General features: G+C 56.9%; 1 protein-coding gene across 1 annotated transcript in view; it reads left to right on the top strand.

Annotated features, from left to right (window-relative positions):
• PLEKHA7 (pleckstrin homology domain containing A7) overlaps positions 1-26,232 on the top strand; it is an 85,533-nt gene that overhangs the window by 34,381 nt on the left and 24,920 nt on the right. Inside the window, 5 exon segments of the mRNA XM_078601677.1 lie at positions 19,441-19,527; positions 21,401-21,494; positions 21,922-22,017; positions 22,397-22,469; positions 22,891-22,991. Of these exon segments, the coding sequence (XP_078457803.1) occupies positions 19,441-19,527; positions 21,401-21,494; positions 21,922-22,017; positions 22,397-22,469; positions 22,891-22,991 (451 nt within the window).

Below are 26,232 nucleotides of genomic sequence, written 5' to 3'. Positions count from 1 at the left end.
TGCGTGAGTACGTGAGTGAGTGCGTGAGTGAGTGCGTGAGTGAGTGCGTGCGTGAGTGCGTAAGTGAGTGCGTGAGTGCGTAAGTGAGTGCGTAAATGAGTGCGTCCAAAAGTCTGCGAAGGCTATTATAGAAGCTCTTCGTGTGGATGTATATGAGGAGCGGTGGCGCAGTGGTTAGCACACTCTGCTACAAACCCGGCGATCCGAGTTCAATTCCCGCTCACGACCAACAATCACAGTGGATACTTGAACCGGTCCTGGGCCTCCCCCACGTCGACTCAGCCTCAAATTAGTATCTGGTGCGGTGTGTCGTAAACATCGCCACTGGGGGGACAAAGGCGGCCGGGCGTGGTGGTGGCCACCCATCTCCTCCTTCATAGGTGCACGCGAGCAGCACTTGTCCCAACAGTCTGTTATGTCTATAGGGGTCTTTGTCTGAGTGTGTGTGCGCGCACATGTGGGCAGGAATATGTGCGCGATTGCATTCACGTCCCGGTGTGAATGCGCGTGAATGATGAGAGAGCGAGACTCGGATTGTGTGTATTTTTTATATTTGTATGTATATACACACATCCATATATCTATGAGTGCGTAGACGTGAGTACGATTTGACCTGGGTACACGGCTGCTATTTATAGTGGCCCCGGCGTACGCACACAGTGAGAGAGCACGCGTCACGGGCAGGCCGAACCCTGAGTGTGTGACTGTGTGAGTGTATGAGTGAGTGAGTGTGTGAGTGAGTGTGTGAGTGAGTGTGTGAGTGAGTGTGTGAGTGAGTTAGTGTGTGAGTGTGTGAGTGAGTGTGTGAGTGAGTGTGTGAGTGAGTGTGTGAGTGAGTGAGTGTGTGAGTGTGTGAGTGAGTGTGTGAGTGAGTGTGTGAGTGACTACGTGAGTGACTACGTGAGTGACTACGTGAGTGAGTGACTACGTGAGTGAGTAAGTCAGGGTGAGGGTGCACAGGGAGGGATCCATGCCGGGTCTCCTTAAAAAGAGCGACACTCCACCTCCTCTCCCGCCATTCCTCCCTGCGTCACGGGTCGATAAGGTGAACGCGTGAATGGGGAGAGGTGGCGCTGTGGTTAGCGCCTGGCGCTACGAACCCGGCGACCCGAGTTCAGTTGCCGCTCGCGGCCGCCAAACTTCAGGGACGAATATCTGAAGCGGTCCTGGGCCTCCCCCGCAGGTCGACTCGACCTTGCCCAAGTTTACCTGGTGCGGTGTGTAAGTATCGGGATGGGGAAGACAAAGTCGGCCGGGCGTGGTGCTAGCCACACTGTAACCCCGTGCCCCGTCAAGGCCTTCATAGGTCCTCGCTGAGAGCACTTGCTCCATCAGCCTGTGTAGACTCCACGGGGGGCCTTTATCTTTGTGTGTGGGGAGCGGTGGTGGGGCGATTAGGTCGCTGCACTTTGAACCCGGCGACGCGAGTTCGATTCCGGCTCACGGCTAATGTCAGTGCCCTCGTGACACTGAGCAGGAACTTGTTTGAGACAGAATTGACCGATGTGCGCTACGGGAACCGTTCAGATATTCGCCGCTGATATTAGCCATGGCCTGGAATCGAACTCAGGTTGCCAGGTTCAAAGGCAGTGCGCTCACCACACACACACGCACCAGCCACCATTCGCTTATTCGTGGCGGTGATGTCTCTACGGCGCTCGTGCCAGGCTAGGTGCACACAGGCATTTACGCTCACACACACACACCCAGGTCTTAATTTCTCACTCGGAACGCTGCCAAGCGGGGTTGGTAGTAATGCATGACCGGGGTACGCCCATCCATGATAACCCTAAATCATTGTACCCGGTAATCCTATAGTCTATAAACAGGTTTATAAGACTTCTGAAGGGCCATTGCCCGAAACGTCGTCTATCCAGTTTATCTCTCGTCGTGGGCTGTGGCTACTACGAGTCACGAGTCACCCACTCCACAGTCCACACAGCGATCCGGGACATTGTATATTAAAGCGGATTCAGTGGGGGGGGGGGGGTCTTCGTCCAGCCGTGGTTGGACCCTGGCTGTTGATCATCATCACGAATCAGAATCATACATTAATAATATAAAAAAAAACTTAAATGTAGAGGCATGGATTTACACATCTAGGCGAGGTGGAGGCGGCTTGCCGAATCACTATTGTCACGTTCTGATGCTCTGTGAAAAAGAGCTTTATAGCTCATCGGATTCCTCCAGTATAAAAATAGATTCTGATGATCCCCGGGACAGCGATGGGGAACCCGCTTCGGCTGGACTTCCATCGCTGCCTTCCCAGCGACACTGACCCCAGGCCAACCTTGCAGCAGATGCACATCCTACCCCGGGCCCCGCTCCATACCTCACCCTCTTGTCACCCCCTCCTGGCATCGCGGGGGCCGAATGAAGCTCGGCGATTTGGCCACTCGCGGTTAATGAGGCCCCCCCTCCCTCTCTTTCTCCGTTCATCCCTCTCCCTATCTCTCCCTCTCTCTATCTCTCCCTCTCTCTCATTCTCTATAATTCTCTCTCTTTATCTCTCCCTCTCTCCCCCTCTCCCTATAATTCTCTTTCTACCCCTTCCTCTCACTCCCTCCCTCTCTCTCTCTAATTCTCTCTCCGCTGCTGCTGCTGCTGGCGCGGTAGACTTGGCCACGGCTCTCCGCTCAGCACCGCGCGATGTCACCTTGCGTGACCGCCCGAGCGGTCGCCCCTCGTGTCAAGCGATGAATATTTCTCGTTAGCCGGAGCCCCCCGCCAGAGAGAGAGAGACGATGTAGCCCGAGCCGAGGGAGAAGGGGCGCCGCGGTGGCTAGGAGATGTTAACTACCTCGCTTGGGATACAGGAGGTCGTGGGTTCGATTTCGACCCCGATACCAGTATATTTGTAGTTTGAATGTTATCCCCGTGGTCGCGTGGATTTTCCTCCGGGTCCTCCAGTTTCCCCCACCCCTCCCCACACACATTTAGGAAATAATATTTAGAGTATTTGGCTGCTATACATTTCCAAACGATAAGCCACTTCGTTGAGCTATGATGTTTGTGATGACCAGGTCGTTTCTGAAAAAAGAGCCACGTGGCTCAGTGGGCCTTACCTGGTGCAATGGAACGAAGAGCCACGCCTGCGTACGGCTCCCCCCTGTGACCGCGCTCAATGAATCGATCTTCGAGGCCTGAATTTCTCAAATCAAGTCCCATGTACGGTACATACAAAAGCATGCAATGTAAACAACGTCAACAACAACAACAATAACAACAACCGCGCGCTATTGTGACGCTATATTAATCTTCCAGCTGTAAATGCCGGGCTGCTGATGTGCCGATTGAAGTTCTGTTTGTGTTGCGTTGGGCGGTCCGGAGGTCCCCTCGTTATTGTGACGAGGTTGGACGTCCACAGGGTCGGGCCCACGCAAGCAGAAGGACGCTGTCCCGGATGCGTGCGCGTGTGTCGAAGTTGAACTTCTTTCGCACCGCACGTAGGCAAACGTGCTCATCGGAGGTGCGGGGTCGCACCCTGCGGGGTTGCCGAGCGATGCCTCATGGACTCGATCAAAGCGCTCGGGAGGTTTATAAAGACGGTGCGACACAAACGGAATTTTAGTGTGAAGTTATGTTCTCGTATCGGATCAACTTGACGAGAATGATCGTGACCTCCCGCGTGACAGACAGGCGGACAGAGCTGCCGAGATGATGTCGAAGTGATGAGACGGTGATAGCGAGATGATAGGTGATGGCGGGATGACGGCTGATGATTCGGTGAAGGTGATGGGTGATGGTAGGGTGATGGTAATGTGATGGTGATGATGCAGTGAAGGTGGTATTGCGCGGTGAAGGTGATGCGATGGTGTGGTGAAGGTGAATGGGGATGTGATGGTGTGGTGATTGGGAAGGTGATGGCGCGGTGATGGCGAGCCAGAGAGGTGATGCTGGCGTGGGGGATGGGAGGCTGAGAGTGCCTGGGGAGAGAGCGAGCGAGTGAGCGAGGGTCGTTGTGTCGTGAATAACGCGCCACTCACTCGACACGCACAAAAGCCGCTCTATTGATTCCCCCCGCTCCGTGGAGACGCGCTGTGCACTGTGCACACGTGTGGTGGTGGTGGTGCTGGTGGTGCTGGTGGTGATGGTGGTGGTGATGGTGGTGGTGGTGCTGGTGGTGGTGCTGGTGGTGCTGGTGATGGTGGCGGCGGTGGTGGTGGTTTTAGTTGGGAGCACAAATCGTACAGGTGGTGCATCTGCCAATCATCTCGGGTAGGAAACCCGTAACACCAGGGTTTTTTTCACCGTGACCTCCGGTCGGCAGTGAGCCGTCAACACTTGACGTGACGGCACCTAGCCTGGCACAAGCGCTGTGGTGACATCTCCGCCACTTTGTGGTGAATAACGGATGTTGTTGTTGTTGTGGTGGTGGTTGTGGTGGTGGCAAGGTTCTGGAATATATGTACCCCCCTCCTCGAGGGGTGCATGAGAGAATACGCCCTGGGTGGTGGCGATGGTGGTGGTGGTGGCGATGGTGGTGGTGGTGGCGATGGTGGTGGCGATGGTGGTGGCGATGGTGGTGGTTTCTCTGCGAGTGGGATGCTGCACGGCGATGTTTGTGTTTGGCTCTCGAAGTGGGGATTGAATCCCGCGGCTGCTGGGTTCCTGTGGGCTCCACTGGGCTCCTCTGGGCTCCTCAGGTGTTTACATTTGGGTACGAGCCAGTGCCCAGCTATGTTTAGTTTCAGTTGAATGTTTCAGTTTCAGAGTGTGGCCTGGAGTGTGTAGCCTCAACACAACGCGTCGGAGTCAGCCCTGCAGAGAGCGAGCGGCGGATTTTCCACATTCCTATGACGGGGGCGGTTCTACCAACTCATAGCACATTGGTCTGTCCCGTGACAACCGCCCCTGACCAGGGTTTGAACTTGTGTCCTTGGCATCGCGAGCCGCTCGCCCTACCGCTGGATAAGGTTGGGCCTTCGTGTACCCTGTTACAGGGTAGATGTCGCATGCCATCCACACGGAGGTGGTGTCCCGTTCTCGGAGGTGGGATTTTGGGAATCAAGTTAAGGATAAAAGCCTCAACTAAATATCACGGTGGGGTTTTTGTTTACGAATTGGCTGTGTCGCGTGGTGGCGGGTTTAACGACACAACACTTACGCGATCTCACTCAAAAGCCTCTATTGTGGATAATATTGGTCGCGAAATCCTTCTACGTGTTAAACTGTTGTTGTTGTTGTTTGTGCAGTCATCTGTGACCGAGCTGAGAACACCTACGAACCCGGCGAGTCACGGACTCATCCGAACCGGTCCTGGGCCTCCTCCTAGGTCGACTCGGCCTCAAACGAGTACCTGGTGCGGTGTCTAGTAAACATCGCCACTGGGGAGACAAAGGCAGACGGGCGTGGTGCTGGGCCACCCGCCCCCTCCTGTGCCACAGTGCCAATAGCCTTCATAGGTGCTACTCGCTGACAGCACTTGCCCCAAATAGTCTATTGAGGCTATATGGGGGATCTTTGTACGACCTGCCCTTGTAGATGCTGCTATTTACACACGACAGAAGTATGAACTACCCCCCCGCTCACCCCGCCTCTCTTTGTAGCCCGCCCTGTGGTTCCCAGCGCAGTTGCACCGCCTGCACACTCGGTAGCCACCCCACTGATTGTAGCGTTGGCTAGCGCTGAGAGTGTGGCGAGACGGCCCCACATCCAGAGCTGTGGCTGCCCACAGTCCACGCTCCAGTCACCGGCCTACGCAGAGACCCAGCAACTAGGCCACGCGTGTGCGGGACTGTGTGGGTCTCTGACGTGAAGGCCTCCCTCTGGGCGAGACTCTAAGTCTGTCTCTATGCGAGTCTCTGAGTATTCGGGTGTCTATGCGAGTATGTGGTTCTCGATGCGGGTGTGTATGGGTGTCCCGTGTGATGGGTCTCTTTAAGTGTATATGTCTCGATTTGAATCTACGGGGCTCTATGGAAGTATATGGGTCTCTATGCGAGTCTGTGGGTCTCTATGCGAGTCTGTGGGTCTCTGAGTGAGTCTATGGGTCTCTGAGCGAGTCTGTGGGTCTCTATGCGAGTCTGTGGGTCTCTATGCGAGTCTGTGGGTCTCTATGCGAGTCTGTGGGTCTCTATGCGAGTCTGTGGGTCTCTATGCGAGTCTGTGGGTCTCTATGCGAGTCTGTGGGTCTCTGAGCGAGTCTGTGGGTCTCTATGCGACTATGTGGGTCTCTATGCGAGTCTGTGGGTCTCTGAGCGAGTCTGTGGGTCTCTATGCGAGTCTGTGGGTCTCTGAGCGAGTCTGTGGGTCTCTATGCGAGTCTGTGGGTCTCTGAGCGAGTCTGTGGGTCTCTATGCGAGTCTGTGGGTCTCTATGCGAGTCTGTGGGTCTCTGAGCGAGTCTGTGGGTCTCTATGCGAGTCTGTGGGTCTCTATGCGAGTATGTGGGTCTCTGAGCGAGTCTGTGGGTCTCTGAGCGAGTCTGTGGGTCTCTGTACGAGTCTGTGGGTCTCTGAGCGAGTCTGTGGGTCTCTGAGCGAGTCTGTGGGTCTCTGTACGAGTCTGTGGGTCTCTGAGCGAGTCTGTGGGTCCGTATGAAGCCCTGGCGGATTGAGTTCTCGGGGTTCGCCGTGCGCGCCGTGAGGGCCCATGGGGTGGGGGGGGGGCGTGGGGGGCCGTAGCTGGCGCTGACGGCCTCGCTCCGGTAAAGTCGGTGAGGAATGTCCGCTGCCGCCTGCCAGATCATTACCGCTGCTGTTGTGTCCCCGCTGCTGCTGCTGTCAGCGGGCGGGGAGGTCGCCCCTAATGCGGCTGTGCGAAGTCGTCGTTAGCGGACGAGATTCCGACAGACCCCCCCCCCCATTATGGGGAGGGGGCAGGTGGAGGGGGCAAGGGGGGGGTGGAGGGGGCTACCTGGGTAACGGTCTGGAGGTGGCGGGGGGGGTGCAGGAACTGCCGTGACCTCGATGAGCCTGGGAGGTTCGCAGCTTCTCCGGCTGCCAGTCACCTCCCTGTCACTCTCCTAGAGCCACTAGCGCGGCTCCTGTTGCCGTGAACTTCACTCGTTCATTCCTCCACCCGTGTCGATGACTCGGTCTGTTGGTGGGCTCGCTGATGAGCTGTGTGTGCTGGAAGCCCGGGGGCATGGTGCTGGTGCTGGAGGTGGTGGGCTCGCCGATGAGCTGTGTGTGCTGGAAGCCCCAGGACGGTGCGGGCCGTTGGGAGGGAGAGAGCGAAGGGGAGAGAGAGAGGGGGAGGGGGAGAGGGAGAGAGCCGTTGAGGGGTGTTCATCTCAAGGGGCGGCACTGAGCGAAGGAGCTTTGTTTGAACTGCAGAAGCAGTCAGGTGTTGCGGTGGGGGCGGGGGGCGGGTCTCCTGGTGATGGGAAAGGGTTTGGCACTTGTCAAGGCATCACTAAAGTGCTGTGCGTACAGCAGCACAGTGCTCTGGCAACGTAGAGACGCGTAGACTCGCACAGCACCCCTTAGATTCACACAGAGAGCCTTAGGGGTCACGCAGAGAGCCGTAGGAATCACACAGACGTCCTCTCGCTCTCTCTCTCTCTCTTGGGATGCGGTCTCATTTACACGCCGCACAAATCCGCGTTGTAAATCGAACTCGCAACTTGTAAACGAACGCTGCTGAAAAACATTGGCACCGAGGTTTCGCTTGGCTCACGGCGCTCCGCGTGAGTTCACTTCGCTCGTTGCTGCTGCTGCCGCCGCTAAAACGGCGCATTGTGCAGTCTTCTTAACCTCGCGAAAGCCAAACTCCACCGGGGCAGCGAGCGGTAAATCAGGTGCCATTGAGATCCGCGGTGACGAGCCAGCCAGGATGCCCGCGAGTGAGTTAGGGGCGAGCGATCTCACGGCGCGTGTTCGTGAATCCGTGATTGGTCTCTCCCGCTACCCTTGGCTCCGTGACCATACCTCTCCTCGCCGGTCGTCACGTATCTCATCCGCACTGTGTTCCAACACCACCACCACCACCACCACACACTCACTCACCCACTGAACCCACTCAATAGCGCGCACACTCACCCACACACTCACTCACACAACCACTTAGCTCATTCAACCACCACACTGCAGGGCACAAGATATCACCCACTTACCCATACAACCAATCAACTCACTCCGTCGTGCACACACTCACCCGCACACTCGCTCACCCAATCACTCACCTACACGCGAAACTCATATACCGACTCATCCACCCACCAACCACAACCACTTACCCACGAACTCACACACCCATCAAATCACTCGCATCATTCTTTCTCTCTTTGAGAGTAAAAGAAAACTGTGCACAATGTAAATTAAAAATTTGTGTATGACCCTCCCCCAAACCTGAGCCCCCCCCCCAAACTTGAGCGCCCCCCCCCACCCCCCGGGGTGTGAATGGCTGAACGGGGTGCCGGGGTCGTCCTTCACGGGGGAGCCTGGATGCCGAGAGTGGCCGAGTGAGAATTCGCGTCTCTAGCCCCTCGTGATTTATCTGCTTCCCTCACCGGAGAGAAACAACGGCGCTCTGTGAGCATCACGGGACACGGGCAGATCGTGTAATGAACCCCCTCCCTCCCACCCCCCCCACACGCAACACCGATGATCCCCCTCTCTCACCCCCCACCGGGACCTCCACACGTACCCAGCTTCACCCCCACCGGGACCCACTGGACACTGGACTCCTACCTCATCCGCGCCGGCATTCCCTGCCTCGTGTCACACTTTACCTTCATATTTCCCTCCGAGTAAATGATTAAATAAACGCGTATATATTTTTATATGAATACGTTCGCACATCCCATCAGCCGCACGGCCTTCCTTCTTCTAGAGGGTGCACTCTATCAGCCAGCAATTGGTCCAGCTTCCTCTTTCAGTGCCTCATCAGCAGTGAGGCTCGCTCGAACCACCGGTTCAACAGAAGCGGATTCGACATCCTCCAAGTGTCTCAGACAGAGAGACAGAGGGGAGAGACAGGGGAGAGAGACAGAGAGAGAGACAGGGGAGAGAGACAGAGGGGAGAGACAGGGGAGAGAAACAGAGGGGAGAGACAGAGGGGAGAGAAGTCTCATGACTGGGTGCGACCTGGAACGAGGCCGTTTGGTAAACCACCTGGACGGGAGAGAGTGCGGATGAGCGCTGCTGTCAATCTCCGCCCCCCCCCCCCACTGCGTCAGCTGCCGCCTCTCGCCTGGGCACTTTCGCTCGCTCGCTCGCTGGCGACTTGGGTCGCGTGCACGGCGGAGGCGCCGCGAGAGACGAAAGAAACCCCGCGACGCACATCGTGAGACGGGCGGTGCGGTGGCGGCGATGAACGCGGACACACACCTTGACAACGAGGCCGGATGGAGACCGCGGCTGTTGCTGATGAGTCTTCACTCGGGTGAAGCCGGCCCACAGTGTGTCTGTCGCTGCATCGCAGCTGCTGCTGCTGCTGCTGCCGGTGTGAGTGGGTCACGTTGCGCTCAGATCGATGAGGAATGGTGGCCTCCAAGGCAAGAGGAGGCACACAATGGCAGTTCTGCAGGAACTGCTGGTGGAATTACTTTTGCATACTTCACAATGGCCGTGTGTGTGTGATGTACACGTGTGTTTGTGTGTGTTGTACACGTGTGTGTTGTACACCTGTGTGTGCTGTACACGTGTGTGTGTGTGGTTTGACATGGGGACTTAGTCACTCTGCTTGGACTCGTGGGATCTGGAAAGCTAAGCAGATTTCAGCCTGGTTCGAGTTGGTGCTTCAATTATAAACAGGCGCAATACTCATTTACTGCCTTGTGGTGAATATAAGTCGCAGGTTAAATAGACACTCTGTCTCCTTCTCATTCCTATCCCTGTGTAAGTGTTCTTTTTACACATCCCATCAGCCGAGTGTGATGAGTCAGCTTGGGCTACGAGGCGGCCGAGAGATGGCACTAGAGCAACGGATTAATGAATCTATCTGTGAGGAGTAGACAGACGGCTGTAGAGACATACACATATATACAAATACATGTAGATAGGCAGACAATGATATACATAGACATATACGTATCGATAGAGAAACAGAAACACAGGGAGGTGCAGAGACAAGGAGACGAAGGGCGGCGCGTTGGCGAGATGTTTACTCCCTCGCCTGGTGTACAGGAGGTCGTCGGTTCGATCCCGACCATGTCGCCTGCTGCTGTATATTTGGAGTTTGCGCGTGTCTATCTCTCATCATCATCACGGTGGCTAGGAGATGTTAACTGCCTCGCATGGTGTACAGGAGGCCGTGGATTCGACCCTGACGCCTGCTGATGTATATTTGGAGTTTGCGCGTGTGTCTCTCTCATCATCACGGTGGCTAGGAGATGTTAACTACCTCGCCTGGTGTGCAGGAGGTCGTGGGTTCTATTTCGACCCTGACGCCTGCTGCTGTATATATTCGAGTTTGCGTGTCTTTCTCTCCCTCTTCCCGTGGTCGCGTGGATTTTTCTCTGGGCCCTCCGGGTTTTCCCTGCACATTTATAATCAACATCGCGCGTTTAGAGAATGTGTCCACTCTACATATCCTCGTGATGATGCCACTTGGTTGAGATATTATTTGTGGCCATGTCGCTTCTGAAAAGGAGCTACATAGTTCAGTGGGCCTCACCTGCTAAAATATAAAATAAAACAGTGGCAGACGGGCAGACACACGAGTAGACAGGCAGGCCTCTCCTTCCCCGGGTCGCGTGCATCTCGTGGGGACGCGAATACCCGGGCACCCCACCCGCCGCCTCCCGAAAAGGCTTACCATGACACTATGATGTGTACCACACACTACAATGTGTACTACACACCGCACTAGGTACTCGGAGATGCGCAGGACCGTTGTAGATAATCGCCACCGGTGTTGGCCGTCAGCGGGAATCGAACTCGGGAAACCGGGTGTTCGTAGCGCGTCGCGTTAACCACTGCGCCACCGCTCCCCATCACCCTCCCCCATCACTCACGTCCACCGCATCTCCCACTCCATCACTCTTCTCTCCTCTATCACCCCGATCACCACCCATCACTCACCCCCACCCAATAACAACGACCTCCATCACCCTCCCCATCACCCTCCCCATCACCCTCCCCCGACCAACCCCCATCACTGCCCACCGCACCCCCCCACCCCATTACGAACCACCATCACTCGCCCCCCGACCCCCATCACCAGCCGTGTGTGTACGAGTAAGCGTCATCTGCATCAGTAAGAGCAGCAGCAGTAAGGCTGTTAAACATCGGTAAGCGCAGCCGCATCCGTAACGGCAACAGCACCAGTAGCAGCAGCCCCTGATGAATGAAGAAGCTGAACAATGACTTGTGGTCACAATAGCAGTATCAGCAGCAGCATCATCCGCCCCTTGGCTCCCTCTCCCCTCCCCCTTCCCACCCACCGAGAGGGGGGAGGGAGCGGGGTGGGGGACGGGGACTTCCATCGCTTTGGGCAGCCCGAGTCAGTGAAGGCAGCGAGCGAGAGTCACTGGGCACAGCAGCGGCGCTGAGCAGGTCGTTTCCTGAGTCGATACTCGACACGACTCGATACGAGGGGCCGTGACGACTCGACACGAGGGGCCGTGACGACTCGGAGCGAATGCTTGGAATGAGAGGAGCGTCAGCGGCTGGTGGTGAACAGGTTCGTGAGTGGTGAGTGAGTGTGTGTGAGTGAGTGGTGAGTGAGTGTGTGTGAGTGGTGAGTGTGTGAGAGTGGTGAGGGAGTGGTGAGTGAGTGAGAGTGGTGAGTGTGTGAGTGAGAGTGGTGAGTGTGTGTGAGTGGTGAGTGTGTGTGAGTGGTGAGTGTGAGTGAGTGAGTGTGAGTGGTGAGTGGGTGTGTGTGAGTGGTGAGTGAGACTGGTGAGTGGTGAGTGTGTGTGGTGAGTGAGTGAGAGTGGTGAGTGAGAGTGGTGAGTGAGTGTGAGAATGGGTTTGGGGAGACCAAGGCGGCCGGGCATGGTGTGCGGTGACCACTCCACTCCCCTTCGTAGCGTCGTGAAGAAGGGTCATTGCCCGAAACGTCGCCTATCGCAGTATTGTTGAGTGTCGACTGCTGCGTGTGCCCCGCTACCAACGCAGCAGCAGCAGCTCATGTTGTGTCAGGACATGGGGGAGATCGTTGTTCTTGTTATCTTGAACGTGCGTTTGTGGTTCTGTGTTTCTGTGTGAATGAGTGTCTGTTTGTGTGTATGTGTGTGTATGTATGTGTGTATGTATGAGCGTGTGTTTGTGTGTGTATGTGTGTGTGTATGTATGTGGGGAGCGGTAGTGCTGCGCTATGAACCCGGCGACCCAGGTTCGATTCCCGCTCACGGTCAACACCAGTGACGATTATCTGAACCGGTCCTGGGCCACCCCTAGGTCGACTCAGCCTTAAATGAGTACCTGTTGCGGTGTGTAAATATCGCAACTGGGGACACAAAGGGGTGCTGGCCACCCACCCCCTCGTGTACCGTTCCGGCCTTCATAGGTGCTCGCTAACAGTACTTGCCCCAACAGTATGTTAAGGCTATACGGGGGATTTTTGTCTTTGTGTACGTATGAGTGTGTTTGTGTATGAGTGTGTGTTTGTGTGTGTATGAGTGCGTCATAGCAGTATCGTAAAGGTCGTGTTCGGGCGTCGTTGTATAGACTCACACGCAGACTCTCACACACACAGGCTCACACAGACCCACACGCAGACCTCACACACACAGACTCACACGCAGACTGACACGCAAACCTCATACACATACTCACACGCAGACTCTCTCACACACAGACTCACACGCAGACTCTCACACACACAGACTCACACAGACCCACACGCAGACCTCACACACATACTCACACGCAGACTCACACACACAGACTCACACGCAGACACGCAGATTCTCTCACACACAGACTCACACAGACTCACACAGACTCACACGTAGACTCTCACACACAGACTCACACGTAGACTCTCACACACAGACTCACACGCAGACTCACGCAGACACACGCACGCACAGAAACAAGACAAAGAAACACGCTTAGACACACACGCACGCGTGTCTGTGCGCAGAGGAGACACAGACACGCGCGTGTTGTCTGCGTCTCTTGAGTTAGTTCCTGTCCGCTGCTGTACAGGCGCCCGAGTGAATGACTCACATCCATTGGGGTCCCTGGACATCTCATCCCTCTGCTCTCTCCTCCTAATCCCTTGCACCCCTTTCACCGTAGCCCTCCTCTCAACTCGTACCCTCAACTCTGCGTACTCTCTCCCGTTCTCTCCCTGTACTCCCTCCTCCCTCTCGTACTCTCTGCTATCCCTCGTACCTTCTCCTCCCTCTCTCTGTACCCTCTCGTACCACCTCCTCCCTCTCCCCACACCTCCCTATACCCTCTCATCCGTCTCTACCCTCTCCACTAACTCCCTGGCGTTCTCTGTAAACGATGCTTATTTGAGAATCGACTGCGTTCAATATTTGGTCAGTGTGTTCTGTTTGTGTTGTGTTTGGCGGTAATGGAGGGTGTGGTGTCTCAACACCATCCTCCTACTGTGGGGGGGGGGGGGTGGCAGAGTCTCTCTCCAGCAACAACGGAGGGCAGAGGAGCGGTGCGCAGTGGGGAGCTTCGACACTTCACGTGGGCTCAAAGTGCACCTAGCCTGGCACAACGCGCCGTGGTGATGTCACCGCCACTTCGTGTCGTCGTTGTTGGTGTCTCCACACGGATTGTGTAACCAGCTGCGAACGGGGGGGGGGGGGGGGAGACCTGCTGGGCTCGCAGGAGGTGTCACCGTGCAAGAGTGACCCGCGGCGCAGCGCTGCCTGTAGGGGGCGAGCTGGGAGGACTCAGCGTTCCGGTCAGCACACAGAGTTGTGTGCATGTTGTGCGAGTGTGTTTCAGTTGATCATCTGGATAAGTGGACGATGCTGATGATGGAGACGTGATGACGTTGACGTCATGACGAGGATGCGACGATGTGGATATAAAGATGTGGATGTGATGATGAGGATGTGATGGTGAGGATGTGATGATGGGGTGTAGTGGTGGCCGGAGTGTGTGTGTGTCTGTGTGCTTCTCTCTGTGTTTGTCTTGCCTCGTGAAACCGGTTGGGCGGGTTGCGAGCTCACCAGTGTGGTTCTGTCTGGGTCCGTGCGTGCGTGGGTGCGTGCGTGTGTCTGTGTGTGTGTCTGTGTGTGTGTCTGTGCGTGTCTGTGCGTGCGTGTGTGTCTGGGCGTGTGTGTCTGTGTGTGTGTCTGTGTGTGTGTCTGTGCGTGTCTGTGCGTGCATGTGTGTCTGCGCATGTGTCTGTGCGTGTCTGTGCGTGCATGTGTGTCTGTGACTGCGTGTGTCTGTGTGTGTGTGTCTGTGTGTGTGTTGGGGAGTGGTTAGTGCTACGCTACGCTACGAACCTGGCGACACGAGTTCGATTCCCGCTCACGGCCAATACCAGTGATGATTATCTGAAACGGTCCTGGGACTCCCCTAGGTCGACTCCGCCTCAAATGAGTACCTGGTTCGGTGTGTAAACATCGCCACTGGGGAGACAGAGGCGGCCTGGAGTGGGGCTGGCCACCCACTCCCTCGTGTGTCGGAGGTGCTCGCTTACAGCACTTGTCCCAAAAGTCTGTTCAGGCTATACGGGGGACTTTTGTCTTTGTGTGTATTGTGGGGAGCGGTGGCACAGTTGCCCGACGAACCCGGCCGACCCGAGTTTATATTCCTGCTTCTCACGGTCTGAACCGGTTCTGGGCCTCCCTAGGTCGACTCAGCCTCAAATGAGTGCCTGGTGCGCTGTGTAAACATCGCCGCTTGGGAGACAAAGGGGGGCAAGCGTGGTGCTGGTCACACACACCCCAAGTGTGCCGTGCCGGCCTTCTTAGGTGCTCGCCATAGGAACTTCCCCCACAAGTCTGTTCAGGGAGATCTTCGACTTTGTGATGTTTTTTGCCAGAATCAAGGTATGAAAATGTTTTACCATTTTTGGCAATAAAGTAGGCGTTAACATGTTCAAATAACAAATAGATACATCTTTTTTGTTCCTTGTAAAAGGTTTCTAGTTGGTGTTTGAACATCTAATTACCTGTTTTATTGCCAAAAAGGGTGAAACCTTTTATCTTCATGTCTCAGCGTGTCTGTGTGGGTACGTCTTTCCTCTGCCTCTGTCTGTGTCTCTCTCCTCTTTACCTCTGCGCGGACACGTGTGTGTCTTACCTCTGTATGTGTGTGGTTATGCGGTACCTGGGTCTCGGGTACGCTTACGACCAGCTCTGGTTTGGCAGCACTCTGAGTCAGTGGAGCGGTACCATCTATTCATCAGCTGCGTAACGCTGCGTGGAAGCCACCTGACCGGTTACTTCAAACTATCATGCGGGTTTTCTTGGCCACAGTTATGTGGCCCTCCCTTTCCATGCTTGCAAAATCTCGAGCCCTTTAAATTAACATCTGTTCACGTTTTAAAGGTCCAGGCTGGCCTGCCTACGATGCATCCTGGGTTTAACCAGACGGGATTGTGAGGAGCTCACATACCTTTTGAGAGATCTGGACACAGTCCCATCATCAGTGAGCTGCGTTGGCTTGGCCATGGAGCCCGCATGCCCAGCCACCGCATGCCCAGCTACCGCATGCCCAAGACGTTTCCGTTTGGCCGGATAGAGGGGGGTTAAACGAACGCGGCACGGGCTAGAGAAGAGATGGACTGATGCGGTACAGGAGGATGTGGAGCTGATTAGACTTGCCGATGACCGGTACCAGTGGTGTCAAGATCGGCCTGTTTAGAGGAAGTTAGTGAAGGACGCTACTGGGCAGTTGGAGGCAGTCGCCCTCCGGCAACAACGGAGGGCAGAGGAACGACGCTCACAACAACGAGCAGAGCTCCGGGTGGCTAAAACGTAAAAAGTTGGCACAGTGGGGAGCACAGTTGGTTCATCTGCCAGCCATCTCAGTCAACGCTTGGCATCTGAGTCTGTTCCATGACCTCCTGCCAGCAAGCCTCCCGACATTTATGGTGGCCTCAAAGTGCACCTAGCCAGGCACAAGCGCCGTGGGGATGTCACCGCCACTTAGTTGCGAACTGCAGTGCTCGCTGATGTGTCTGAGCATATGCGTGTGTAGGGTGAGAGGTGGCATAGTGGTTAGCGTGCTTCGGTTCGAACCCAGCGACCAGAGGCAAAATCCCGGCTATGGATAACATCAGTGGTGAATATCTGAACGTGTACTGGTCCTCCCCTAGGTCAACTCAGCCTTTAATGAGTATCTAGTACGGTGTGTAAACATCAACCCTCGGTAAACAAAGGCGGCCGAGCGTGGTGCTAACCACTAGCACCACCCCAGCCCCTCGTTGGTTGCTCGCTAACAGCACTTGCCCCACCAGTCTGTTGAAGACTACGTGGGGGATCTTTGTCTTTGTGTGTGAGGTGCGTCTCCCCGCGGGGTTGGCGCGGGGCCGGTCGGGCCGGGTCTCCCCGGGAATCCAACCAAAACGAGCACGCACGGTAGCGTGAGTAGGGTGCATGGTGGACTGTGCAGGGTGGAGTGTGCAGGGTGGAGTGTGCAGGGTGGAGTGTGCATGGTGGAGTGTGCAGGGTGGAGGGTGCAGGGTGGAGTGTGTAGGGTGCAGGTGGAGTGTGCAGGGTGGAGTGTGTAGGGTGGTGCACACACCACGACGCGCGGCACAACGCGACCCCCGTGCCCCCCCCCCGTTCTCTCCGTGCCCCCCCCCTGTTCTCTCCGTGCCCCCCCCCCCGTTCTCTCCGTGCCCCCCCCCTGTTCTCTCCGTGCCCCCCCCCCTGTTCTCTCCGTGCCCCCCCCCCGTTCTCTCCGTGCCCCCCCCCGTTCTCTCCGTGCCCCCCCCCGTTCTCTCCGTGCCCCCCCCCGTTCTCTCCGTGCCCCCCCCCCGTTCTCTCCGTGCCCCCCCCCTGTTCTCTCCGTGCCCCCCCCCCCCGTTCTCTCCGTGCCCCCCCCTGTTCTCTTCGTGCCCCCCCCCCCGTTCTCTCCGTGCCCCCCCCTGTTCTCTCCGTGCCCCCCCCCTGTTCTCTCCGTGCCCCCCCCCCGTTCTCTCCGTGCCCCCCCCCGTTCTCTCCGTGCCCCCCCCCCGTTCTCTCCGTGCCCCCCCCCCGTTCTCTCCGTGCCCCCCCCCCGTTCTCTCCGTGCCCCCCCCCCCGTTCTCTCCGTGCCCCCCCCCCCGTTCTCTCCGTGCCCCCCCCCCCTGTTCTCTCCGTGCCCCCCCCCTGTTCTCTCCGTGCCCCCCCCCCTGTTCTCTCCGTGCCCGCTCGTCTTGCTGGGGGGGGGGGGGTGCCATCACCGCAGTGCGCCGCCGCGGCGGTCGCGCCGTTTAGCCGCTCGTTCGGGATCGGGTGGCGAGCCTCCCGCCGTCTCAATTATTCACGCGGAGGATTTGTCACCGGGCGAGACGGCCAGCTCACCGGTGCCGGGGCTGAGCGGGGGTGATGGAGGGTGGTGACGGCGGGGGGGGGGAGATGGGGGTGGCAGGGGCGGTGGAGTGAGATGGGGGAGCGAGAGGGAGAGAGAGATGGAGAGAGAGAGCGAGCGAGCGATCGTGCACCTGAGTTGATGGGCGCCGGGGCTGAGTGGTGGATGACGGAGGGTGGTGATGGGAGTGAGAGGCGGGCGAGCGAGTTCGTGAGGGAGTGAGTGAGTGGTCGTGCGCGCGAGTTCATTAGTGTCGTGTCGGAGTGTAAGGGTGGCCAGGGAGTGTGCGAGTGAATGACAGGGAGGGAGTGAGCGAGCGAGTGAGAGAGAGAGTGCCAGGGGGGATGATGTGGGGTTGGCATTCGTCCGTCCAAGCTATTGAGCGGTCGAGCGAAGGAGGAAGCGACTGAGAGCGCGAGCGAGTAGGTGTGTGGGTGAGTGCGTGAGTGAGTGGTTGAGCAAGTGAGTAGATGTGTGGGTGAGTGTGCGAGTGAGTGGTTGGGCGAGTGAGTAGGTGTGTGGGTGAGTGGGCGAGTGAGTAAGTGTGTGGGTGAGTGAGTAGGTGTGTGGGTGAGTGCGTGAGTGAGTGGTTGGGCGAGTGAGTAGGTGTGTGGGTGAGTGCATGAGTGAGTGGTTGGGCGAGTGAGTAGGTGTGTGGGTGAGTGCGTGAGTGAGTGGTTGGGCGAGTGAGTAGGTGTGTGGGTGAGTGCGTGAGTGAGTGGTTGGGCGAGTGAGTAGGTGTGTGGGTGAGTGCGTGAGTGAGTGGTTGGGCGAGTGAGTAGGTGTGTGGGTGAGTGCGTGAGTGAGTGGTTGGGCGAGTGAGTAGGTGTGTGGGTGAGTGCGTGAGTGAGTGGTTGGGCGAGTGAGTAGGTGTGTGGGTGAGTGCGTGAGTGAGTGGTTGGACGAGTGAGTAGGTGTGTGGGTGAGTGCGTGAGTGAGTGGTTGGGCGAGTGAGTAGGTGTGTGGGTGAGTGCGTGAGTGAGTGGTTGAGCAAGTGAGTAGATGTGTGGGTGAGTGTGCGAGTGAGTGGTTGGGCGAGTGAGTAGGTGTGTGGGTGAGTGGGCGAGTGAGTAAGTGTGTGGGTGAGTGAGTAGGTGTGTGGGTGAGTGCGTGAGTGAGTGGTTGGGCGAGTGAGTAGGTGTGTGGGTGAGTGCATGAGTGAGTGGTTGGGCGAGTGAGTAGGTGTGTGGGTGAGTGCGTGAGTGAGTGGTTGGGCGAGTGAGTAGGTGTGTGGGTGAGTGCGTGAGTGAGTGGTTGGGCGAGTGAGTAGGTGTGTGGGTGAGTGCGTGAGTGAGTGGTTGGGCGAGTGAGTAGGTGTGTGGGTGAGTGCGTGAGTGAGTGGTTGGGCGAGTGAGTAGGTGTGTGGGTGAGTGCGTGAGTGAGTGGTTGGGCGAGTGAGTAGGTGTGTGGGTGAGTGCGTGAGTGAGTGGTTGGACGAGTGAGTAGGTGTGTGGGTGAGTGCGTGAGTGAGTGGTTGGGCGAGTGAGTAGGTGTGTGGGTGAGTGCGTGAGTGAGTGGTTGGGCGAGTGAGTAGGTGTGTGGGTGAGTGGGTGAGTGAGTGGTTGGGCGAGTGAGTAGGTGTGTGGGTGAGTGCGTGAGTGAGTGGTTGGGCGAGTGAGTAGGTGTGTGGGTGAGTGCGTGAGTGAGTGGTTGGGCGAGTGAGTAGGTGTGTGGGTGAGTGCGTGAGTGAGTGGTTGGGCGAGTGAGTAGGTGTGTGGGTGAGTGCGTGAGTGAGTGGTTGGGCGAGTGAGTAGGTGTGTGGGTGAGTGCGTGAGTGAGTGGTTGGGCGAGTGAGTAGGTGTGTGGGTGAGTGCGTGAGTGAGTGGTTGGGCGAGTGAGTAGGTGTGTGGGTGAGTGCGTGAGTGAGTGGTTGGGCGAGTGAGTAGGTGTGTGGGTGAGTGGTGGACACTGAGTGGTCTCCCAGCAGTGTCATGGAGATGTCTAACTTGCTGCCCAGTCTTGTCTCTGTGCATACTCACGTGTCTCCGTGTCTCTGTGTCTCCGTGTCTCTGTGTCTCCATGTTTCTGTGTCTCCGTGTATACTCACGTGTCTGCCGCGTGTGTCTGCTGCGTGTGTCTGCTGCGTCTGTCTGCTGCGTGTGCGACAGCCACAATGAGCGCGTGACGACGTTCTTCCACCCGGAGACGGGGCACGCAGCGGAGGAGAACGCGGGGTTCCTCCTCAACGACACCATGTACGTCGCCACCGTCACTCACCATCATCATCAGCAGCACCATCAGCACCATCAGCACCATCAGCGGCACCATCATCAGCGCCATCATCTCCATCATCATCATAATCATATATATTTGGGTATTTCGGTAAAGTTACGTAGATAGAACACGTAGATAGAACAATAAAATATTGTTCTATCTACGTGACTTTACCGAAAGACCCAAAGAATATGAATTCCTGAAGTCACGAAAGCTTTAAGTGAAGAATCATCATAATCATCACCATAATCATTATAATCATCTCCCTCTGCCTGTCTCTCTGTGTTGTTGCAACTTGCTGACACGCCCCTACGGGACATCTGTGAAAAAGAGCTTCATAGCTCATCAGATTCTTCCTGCAGTTTAAATCAAGATTTTGATTCTCTGTCTCTCTGCCTGTCTGTTTCTCTTTGTCTCTCTCTGTGTCTCTCTGTCACTCCCTCTGTGTCTCTGTGTCTATCTCTGTGTCTCTCTCTGTCTCTTTGTGTCTCTCTCTGTCACTCTCTCCGAGTCTCTCTGTGTCTCTCTCTGTGTCTCTCTCTGTGTGTCTCTCTCTCTGAGTCTCTCTCTGTCTCTGTCTCTCTCTGTGTCTCTCTCTGTCTCTCTGTGTCTCTCTCTGTCACTCTCTCCGAGTCTCTCTGTGTCTCTCTCTCTGTGTCTCTGTCTCTCTGTCTCTCTCTCTCTGAGTCTCTCTCTGTCACTCCCTCTGTGTCTCTCTGTCTCTCTGTGTCTCTCTGTGTCTCTCTCTGTCACTCTCTCCGAGTCTCTCTGTGTCTCTCTCTCTGTGTCTCTGTCTCTCTGTGTGTCTCTCTCTCTCTGAGTCTCTCTCTGTCACTCCCTCTGTGTCTCTCTGTCTCTCTGTGTCTCTCTGTGTCTCTCTCTGTCACTCTCTCCGAGTCTCTCTGTGTCTCTCTCTCTGTGTCTCTGTCTCTCTGTGTCTCTCTCTCTCTCTGTGTATCTCTCTGTTACTCTCTCTGTGTCTCTCTCTCGCGCTCCCTGACGCGGAGTGGGGGGGATGCTTTGCGTAACGAGACCCCCACAAATCGCCCATTGTTGCTTGTGCTGAAAGCTCTGGCCGGGCCGCAGAAACTGATACCTGGGGAACGCGCGCTGGAACACTGACGCCTGTGTGTGTGCGTGCGTGAGTGTGTGTGTGCGTGCGTGAGTGTGCGAGTGGGTCTCAGGTACGCCTGTGTGTGTGTGTGCGTGAGTGTGTGCGTGTGTGTGTGTGAGAGTGGGGAGCGGTCATGTAGCGGTTAGCGCGCTGCACTACGAACCTGGCGACCCGAGTTTAATTCCCGCTCACGGCCAACACCAGTGACGATTATCTGAACCGGTACTGGGCCTCCCCTAGGTCGACACAGCCTCAAATGAGTACCTGGTGCGGTGTGTAAACATCGCCACTGGGGAGACAAAGGCGGCTTGCTAACAGCACTTGCCCCTACAGTCTGTGAAAGCGATACGGGGATTTTTATGTTTGATCTTTGTGTGAGAGTGGGTCTCAGCTACACCTGTGTGTAATGTGCGTGCGTGCTTGTGTGGGTGTATCAGCAGCACAGGGCTTAATGCACTGTGCTACGAACCCGGTACCTGAGTTCGATTCCTGCCCACGGCCAACATCAGTGACGAAATATGTGAACCAGTACTGGGTCTAGGTTGACTAAAATGAGTGCCTGGTGCGATGTGCAAAAGCATCAGCACTGGGGAGACAAAGGTGGTCGGGCGTGGTGCTGGCCACCAACCCCCCCCCCCACTCCTCCTTGTGTGCCGTGTCGGCCTTTGGAGGTTCTCACTGGTGGCACTTGCCCCAAAAAGTGTGCTCAGGCTATACGGAGGATCTTTGTCTTTGTGTAGGCCATACGAAGAGAGGGGAGGGGAGCGGCCGGGAAGTCTGGTCAGCGACACCACGAACACGACGCTCACCACCACCACCCACACCACCAGCACGGTGAGAGCACGCCACCACTACCACCATCACCACCACCACCATCACCACCACCACCACCACCCACACCACCAGCACGGTGAGAGCACGCCACCACTACCACCATCACCATCATCACCACCACCACCACCATCACCACCACCACCACCACCACCACCACCACCACACCACCAGCACGGTGAGAGCACACCACCACTACCACCATCACCATCATCACCACCACCACCACACACCACCACCACCACCCACACCAACAGCGCGGTGAGAGCACGCCACCACCATCAAGATCACCACCACGATCACATCATCATCACAATCATCAACATCATCACCATCGCCATCACCTGTATTGCCTCGTCACTCGATTCATCCTCACATTTAGATAAGAGTCACAAGACTTTTTCTCCCCCCCCCCCCTTTCTTCTCCCAGATCTCCAAGAAGGCCCAGCCCTTTGGGAAGGGCTCCGCCGTGATAGCGAGAAACCCCAAGGCTCCTGTGGTGAAGTATGGGTGGCTCTTCAAGCAGGTGAGTGGCACCCTCCCGCACCCCCCGGCTCTCGCGGGCCGTGTGGGCCACTGGGAGCGTCGGCACTGTGGCGCAGCGGTTAGCGCACCGCTCTTCTCGAACCCCGGTGACCCGGGTTCGAATCCCGCTCATGATCAACATCGCTGATGAATGTTTAAACCGGAACTGGACCTCCCTTCCTTAGGTCGACTTAGCCTTAAATGAGTGCCTGGTGCATTGTGAGAACATCAGCACCGGGGAGACAAAGGCGACCGGGCGCGGTGCTGGCCACCCATTCACTTCTCGTGCCGTGCCGTCCTTCACAGGTGCTGCTCGCTAACAGCACTTGCCCCAAAAAGTCTGTGAAGGCTACACGGGGGATCTTTGCTTTGTCTTGCAGGACAGCGCCGGGATGAAGTTGTGGAAGAGGCGATGGTTCGTGCTGTCTGACCTTTGCCTCTTCTACTACAAAGGTAGCAAGTGCCAGCCACCGCACAATCCCCCACTGTCCCACGGCCCGCTAACGCCTCCTCATCGCCTGCTATCACCCTTCTCATCGCCCTCCTAGTCCCTTGCTAGCGCCCTCCTTGTCGCCCTCAGACCCGTTTGATGATGATGTGCACCACGTGTAGTTCTCCACTCTTCCAGTGTCGCGAGATCGTCTTCCCATGCCACCACCTCCGTATCTCAGTGGTGACACTGGGGGGGGAGGGGGGTGAGGGAGTTTGACGATGAGTGACCAAGCCCCGCTATAGTCACGTGCTCCTGCAAACGATGCAACTCTCACCTCCTCATCCCTCCCCCTCTTCTTTTTCCCTGCACCTCCTCCTCCTCCTCCTTGTGTCTCCTCCTCCCCCCATACCCTATTCCTCCTCCTCCTCTCCCCACGCACAGACAGCAAAGAGGAGCAGCTCCAGGGCAGCATTCTCCTGCCCAGCTACGAGATCTCCCCCGTGGAGCTCCCGGACAACGTGACGAGGAAGTATGCCTTCAAGGTGAGCCACCCTCGAGCTCGGCGCGGGGGGCAGGGTGGGGGGGTAGCCCCCCATTCCGCTTAGAGATGCCTCCCTCCCCCCACCTCTGCTCACAAAGGCAAAGATCCCTCGTATAGCCTTAACAGACCATTGGGGCAAGTGCTGTGTGCGAGTGGCACCTATGAAGGCCGGCACGGCACACGAGGGGGTGGGTGGCCAACACCACGCCCGGCCGCCTTTGTCTTCCCAGTGGCGATGTTTACACACCGCACCAGGTACTCATTTGAGGAAGCCCAGGACCAGTTCAGATAATCGTCACTGGGGTTGGTGGCTGTGAGCGGGAATCGAACTCTGGTGCACCACCGCTCCCCATGCAGACATGAGATGACAGTCTATACATGTTACACATAGTACGCACACGCACATGCTCATGCACACGTCCGCACACACACACGCTCACACACGCTCACACACACGAATATACCACACAAGCCTTTGTTTTCTCTTGATTCAAATTGTTCTACCATCGGTGGGCAATTTGTTTGTCATGTGCGTGCGCGTGTGTGTGTATGTACGTGAGTGTGTGTGTACGAGCGCGTGTGTGTGTACGTGCGTGTGTATGGGCACGTGTGTATGTACATGTGGAGTGGGTTCAACTGAGTTGCAGACACACTTCTTGGAGGCAACACATTTATTAAAACCAACACACGGGGTACTACCCCTGAACACATTAACAACATATGGTGGTGGCTCACCAGGTTAACTCCTCTAATTACACTGGAGCAGCTACGACGGACCGGACCCTGGCCTGGGTCCTTGTCCACGTGTTGGTGACTCTTGTAGGACGTAGATTCTTCAGGATGAACAACAGCAGCCGGTCCTGCTCGGGCACCCGGCTTCTATCCTCCGTGGCGTGGCTGGCTCCGCCCTTAGCCACGACCACCTTATAGAATCCTCTAGCAGGCTCTCAACCCTGACACGTGACCACCCCTAGCCCCCACCTGGGGGCCCTGTGTTGACTTTACCGGTCACGTGTCCTTCAGGGTCAAGCAGAGTGCCACGGCCCTTAGTAACCCCATTCCCATGGCCGGCACTCCTCACCTTATCCTGTAGGGGTCGGCACTGCACGCAGAGCGTGGTGCCACTCAGCACTGTCGGACAGCGCTTACCGAGCCCTCTAGGGCCGGTACTGCACCCTCATGTGAGTGGTGTCTGCGATGTCCCTACACATGTGTACGTGTGTGCATATATGTGTGCGTGTGCATGTACGCGTGTGTGTGCGCGTGTGTTCCTCGGGCGGTCCTGCACTCCTTTGCCGAGCCGTCGACCCCGGCTGTCTGTGTGAGTGCCGCCACGGAGTCTCCGTGGGGCCATAGGTAACGCCCGGGCTGCAGATGCAACCCCCATCACCATCGTCATCCTCCCATCCCCCCATCCTCCCATCCCGCACGTCCATCGCCGTCGCTACGTCACACTCGCCGATGGTGGCGGCCATTCCGCCAGTCACACGAAGTCAACATCCTTCCGGCTCATCCTCCGTTCACATCCCTGAGCCAGTGGTGAAGATTCCATATTCTTATGGCAGGGGGAAAGTCTTGCCGTAAGAAAACCACTGTTGACTTGCCAACAAAGTGGTGCTAATTTTATCGACCCAAGGGGAAGGAAGGATGATGGGCTGAGTCGACCCCCCCCTCCCCGTTTCCCCAACCAGGAGTTGAACCCCACAGTTTGTCCGTTCCTGACCCGTTCCCGATTTTTGACCTTTTGACCGCGAAGTCTGAGAGACCTCCGACTCGCCAGCCAGATATCGGCTCACTGCTTCCTCCCGTTACGCGGCCCGCGGCCACGCGACACCCACCGCTTCTAAGCGGCATGCAAACGAAATAAATCGGTCGCTTGCCCGCATCATAGCGGCACTAATCGGTCACTGGAGGGAGAATATTTTTTTGGCCCGGCAGGCAAACAGCGGCGCCGCGCGTCCCGGTTCGTGGTGACGGGAGCGGCCCGGGCGAGCGTGTTCGCGTGCGCCTGCCCGCTAGAGGTGTCTCTTCAAGAATGAATGGGTCCTCTGACCCCCGACGCCTTCCCTGTTTTAAAACAAAACCATCGCGAGTGTGACGAAGCAACCTCACCGCACGGAAATTCCCGCAGCGAATCAATGGACGGCCATTCAACCACGAGCGCGCCCCGCGGCAAAAATCATCGATGGATCGACCGCGGCGCTTCCGGTGCTTGGGCCTGGTGGTTTCTGCTCCACTCCACGCATGCTTGGGAGTTGCCGTGCTTGCGCACACGCGTGTGGTTCGCGCGCCTGCGTGTTGTCACATTGCGTTTGTACACGCGTGTGCGTTGCGTGATTTCCGTTGGGTGGCGTGATTGCATGCGCTTGGTTCGTGTGGGGAGCCGAGGTTCGTTGTGGTCGTGTTGGTGGTGGGGAACCTGGGTGGTGGTAGCTGGTGGTGGTGGTGCGGTGGGACAGTGGGTGTCCACGTGACGTCTCTGATCGTCGCTCAACGTGGTTGTTATTGGAGAGGTTGAGGAGGCTACACGCTCCAGTCCGGGTTTCCTAGTCTCACTGTGTGCATCGGATTGGCCACGGTATTACTTTCGACGATGTGACGATCATCGCATTCCAGTGACTCAACCAGTGACTCCGCCTGAGACAAAACCCGGGGCTGGACACTGTAGCCTCCTCCACCCGGGGATCGTGCGCGACGAGGGCTGAGGTCGCGATCGCTCCGCTCGCGCTCGCAATGATGACGATTGATGGCAATGCTAATGATGATGATAATAACGACAGCAGCAGCAGCAGCGACACGGGGATAAGAATCACTCGTGCCGGTCGGGGTAGCCATTGCCGGCTGCCGTCCGGGGTTGGTGGGTCACTCTGAGATGGGAAGCCGTGCGACACACGAACTTCTTCACACCTGACGGCCAATGATGCCGACAGTGGGCAGTACAGCAAGTATCCCCATCGGTGCGCGTGGTGCCGGGGCTTCTGCGAGCTCCCCGGTTTCCTCCCACACGCAGAGACGCTCACAGTGGAGGATTCGGCCAGACGACTTTAGAGCGTTTCCACTTTCATTTGGCAGAGGGATGTCCATCCGTACGATAAACTCGCCCGTCGACTTGGCTCGCACAACGTGGTACTCAATGTTATCCACCCCTCTTGGGAGTTGGCTGCCACGTGGAAGTGAAACTCACAGACGCTGCCCCTGACACCACCGGCCCGGCTAGAGAGCCGCCGCTGCTGCTGCTATCA

Source organism: Lampetra planeri, chromosome 16, assembly GCF_965212315.1.
Source record: "Lampetra planeri chromosome 16, kcLamPlan1.2.h2, whole genome shotgun sequence".
Lineage (NCBI taxonomy): Eukaryota > Metazoa > Chordata > Hyperoartia > Petromyzontiformes > Petromyzontidae > Lampetra > Lampetra planeri.
Note: the sequence above shows the minus strand (reverse complement) of the source record. Positions and strands in the feature narration are given on the sequence as shown.